Here is a 1988-nt window from a genome sequence, read left to right on the forward strand (position 1 = left end):
TAATATTGATGAAACAGATTTGTTTTATAACAGGAGAGCATATAGACTTCTATTTATGTGCTGTTAAAAATTATACTTAATTAATTATATTTTTGTGTTTTCCAACTGTAATTTTCTTTAACTTATAAAAGTAATCCATTTCATGATTCAAATATGCATAAACAGAAGTATGAATCTTAACAAATTTGTATGAAAGTCTAGGCTTACAGCTTTGAGGAGGTAGCGTGGCTGAAAAGTGTATCCACCAAGGGAGTCTCCTTAATGTTAAAGGCATCATCACACTCGCCTGAAGGGGGCTGGTCTACCGTCTCTGACACGTATACTTCACCCTGGTTCTCCCCTTTGGATTCTTGCTGAGCCTCCCCCTAGGAATGCCAGGAAACAGGAAACTTTAGAAGGAGATTTACTTTCTGCACAGTAATTTTTAAATGAAGGCTGCCCGTAAGGTGAGAAGAGGTCAATTATATAAAGCTGCAAAAGAAATTAAAGAAAGCTGACTTAACTAGACCTAAGTCAATGAGTTCTTGCTAACAGTCTTGCTGGAGGACTTTGACTCTGTGCCACTCACCTCCACCAAAATGGAAAAGCATTATTTGCCCAATTCTCATTGGATTCTTTAAAAACCATCATGATCACCTGTGGCCCTGGAGTTAACTACTCTAGCTGGCCAGATAATTTTTTTTTTTTTTTTTTTTTTTTTTTTGAGACAGGGTCTCACTCTGTTGCCCAGGCTGGAGTGCAGTGGCATCATCATGGCTCACTGCAGCCTTGAACTCCTGCGCTCCCCCTGAGACTCCCAAGTAGCTGGAACTACAGGTACATGCCACCATACCTGGCTAATTTGTTTTTTGTGTTTTTGTAGAGATGGTGTCTCCCTGTATTGCCCAGACTGGTCTCAAACTCCTGACTCAAGAGATTCTCCTGCCTCAGCCTCCCAAAGCACTGGGATTACAGGCATGAGCCACTGCACCCTGCCTGCCAGATAATAATGATGATGGTATTCTAAATTTTACTTATTGCTTACTATAAGCCAGGCACTGTGCTAAGTGCTTTTCATGAATTATCTCATTTAAACCTCACAGCAAACCCACAAAATAGGGTGCTATTATTGCATTTCTGCAGAGAAAACTGAAGTTCTAAAATGTTCACTAACATGCTTAAGGTAACACAGCTAAAACTGGTGCTCAATCCAGGATTTGGATCCAGGTAGTTTAACTTTCTGGAGTTAGCCTATGTGCTCTAACCACTCTGTTCTACTTCCCTAGGCAGAAGACCAGCAAGACAGCTGATTTAAGTTACTTTCTTACCTCTTCACTCTCTGTGAGTAGTCCCTGAACTGCACAAATAATGGAGGGAGCTGAAGCCACCTGTGGCTTTCCATTTTCTCCCAGTGGCTTTTCAGCTACTAAGGGGTCTCCTTTGGCTGAAAGCTCTTCAGTCTCTCTGCAGAGCTCCCTTTCTCCTTCGCTAGCTTTAATTTCCCTTCCTTCTTGTCTGGTACCAGATGGAGGGCAGCAGCCTTCACTTGATTCGTTGCTGCTAATGCACAAGGGCTCCATTAAATAAGCTACCTGCAATCAAAGTTTATTATTAGATGCACAGGAACACCAATGAAAATCATCATCCACATATCAAAAATGCCACATGCTAACACTGTCACAGTGACTAAGTCTGAGAGGACAAAATAGTTTAATTAATGTAATCATCTAAAATCTGCAAATATATACACAGGCACTGGGCTGGTTGGTGGGGACACTACAATGAACAAGAAAGATATGGTTCTTGCCTCTTCCAGGAGTTTATGTTCTAATTTTTCATCTCAAGTGTCAACTCTGATCAATTGGGAGTGGCTGTCCAGAATAAAGTGTTGAAAATTTTGTCTACCACAGACACTTGTAGAGAGAAGTAGCAATTTGAAATGGATGCTTGCTGATCTTGATCTAGGTTCTCCTAAATGTGTTCAGTAACAGTATACATATAACTCTCTT

General features: G+C 40.7%; 1 protein-coding gene across 1 annotated transcript; it reads right to left on the reverse strand.

Moving 5' to 3' along the window:
• Positions 1 to 203: 203 nt before the first annotated feature.
• LOC105531369 (bromodomain-containing protein 8-like) lies at positions 204 to 1567 on the reverse strand. The gene is made up of 2 exons (XM_011969297.1): positions 1308 to 1567; positions 204 to 365 (listed from the first exon to the last, which is right to left on the reverse strand). The coding sequence occupies exons 1-2, from the start codon at positions 1557 to 1559 to the stop codon at positions 204 to 206; spliced, it is 414 nt and encodes a 137-aa protein (XP_011824687.1). The 5' UTR covers positions 1560 to 1567.
• Between the last annotated feature and the right edge of the window lie 421 nt (positions 1568 to 1988).

The sequence above is a fragment of the Mandrillus leucophaeus genome, unplaced genomic scaffold (assembly GCF_000951045.1).
Source record: "Mandrillus leucophaeus isolate KB7577 unplaced genomic scaffold, Mleu.le_1.0 Scaffold88, whole genome shotgun sequence".
NCBI lineage: Eukaryota > Metazoa > Chordata > Mammalia > Primates > Cercopithecidae > Mandrillus > Mandrillus leucophaeus.

Coding starts and splice junctions, on each gene's coding strand:
- LOC105531369 (XM_011969297.1), bottom strand. CDS start 1,559: ATGGAGCCCTTGTGCATTAGCAGCAACGAATCAAGTGAAGGCTGCTGC. Junction 366..1,307: donor TACTCACAGAGAGTGAAGAG/GTAAGAAAGTAA, acceptor TGGCATTCCTAG/GGGGAGGCTCAGCAAGAATC.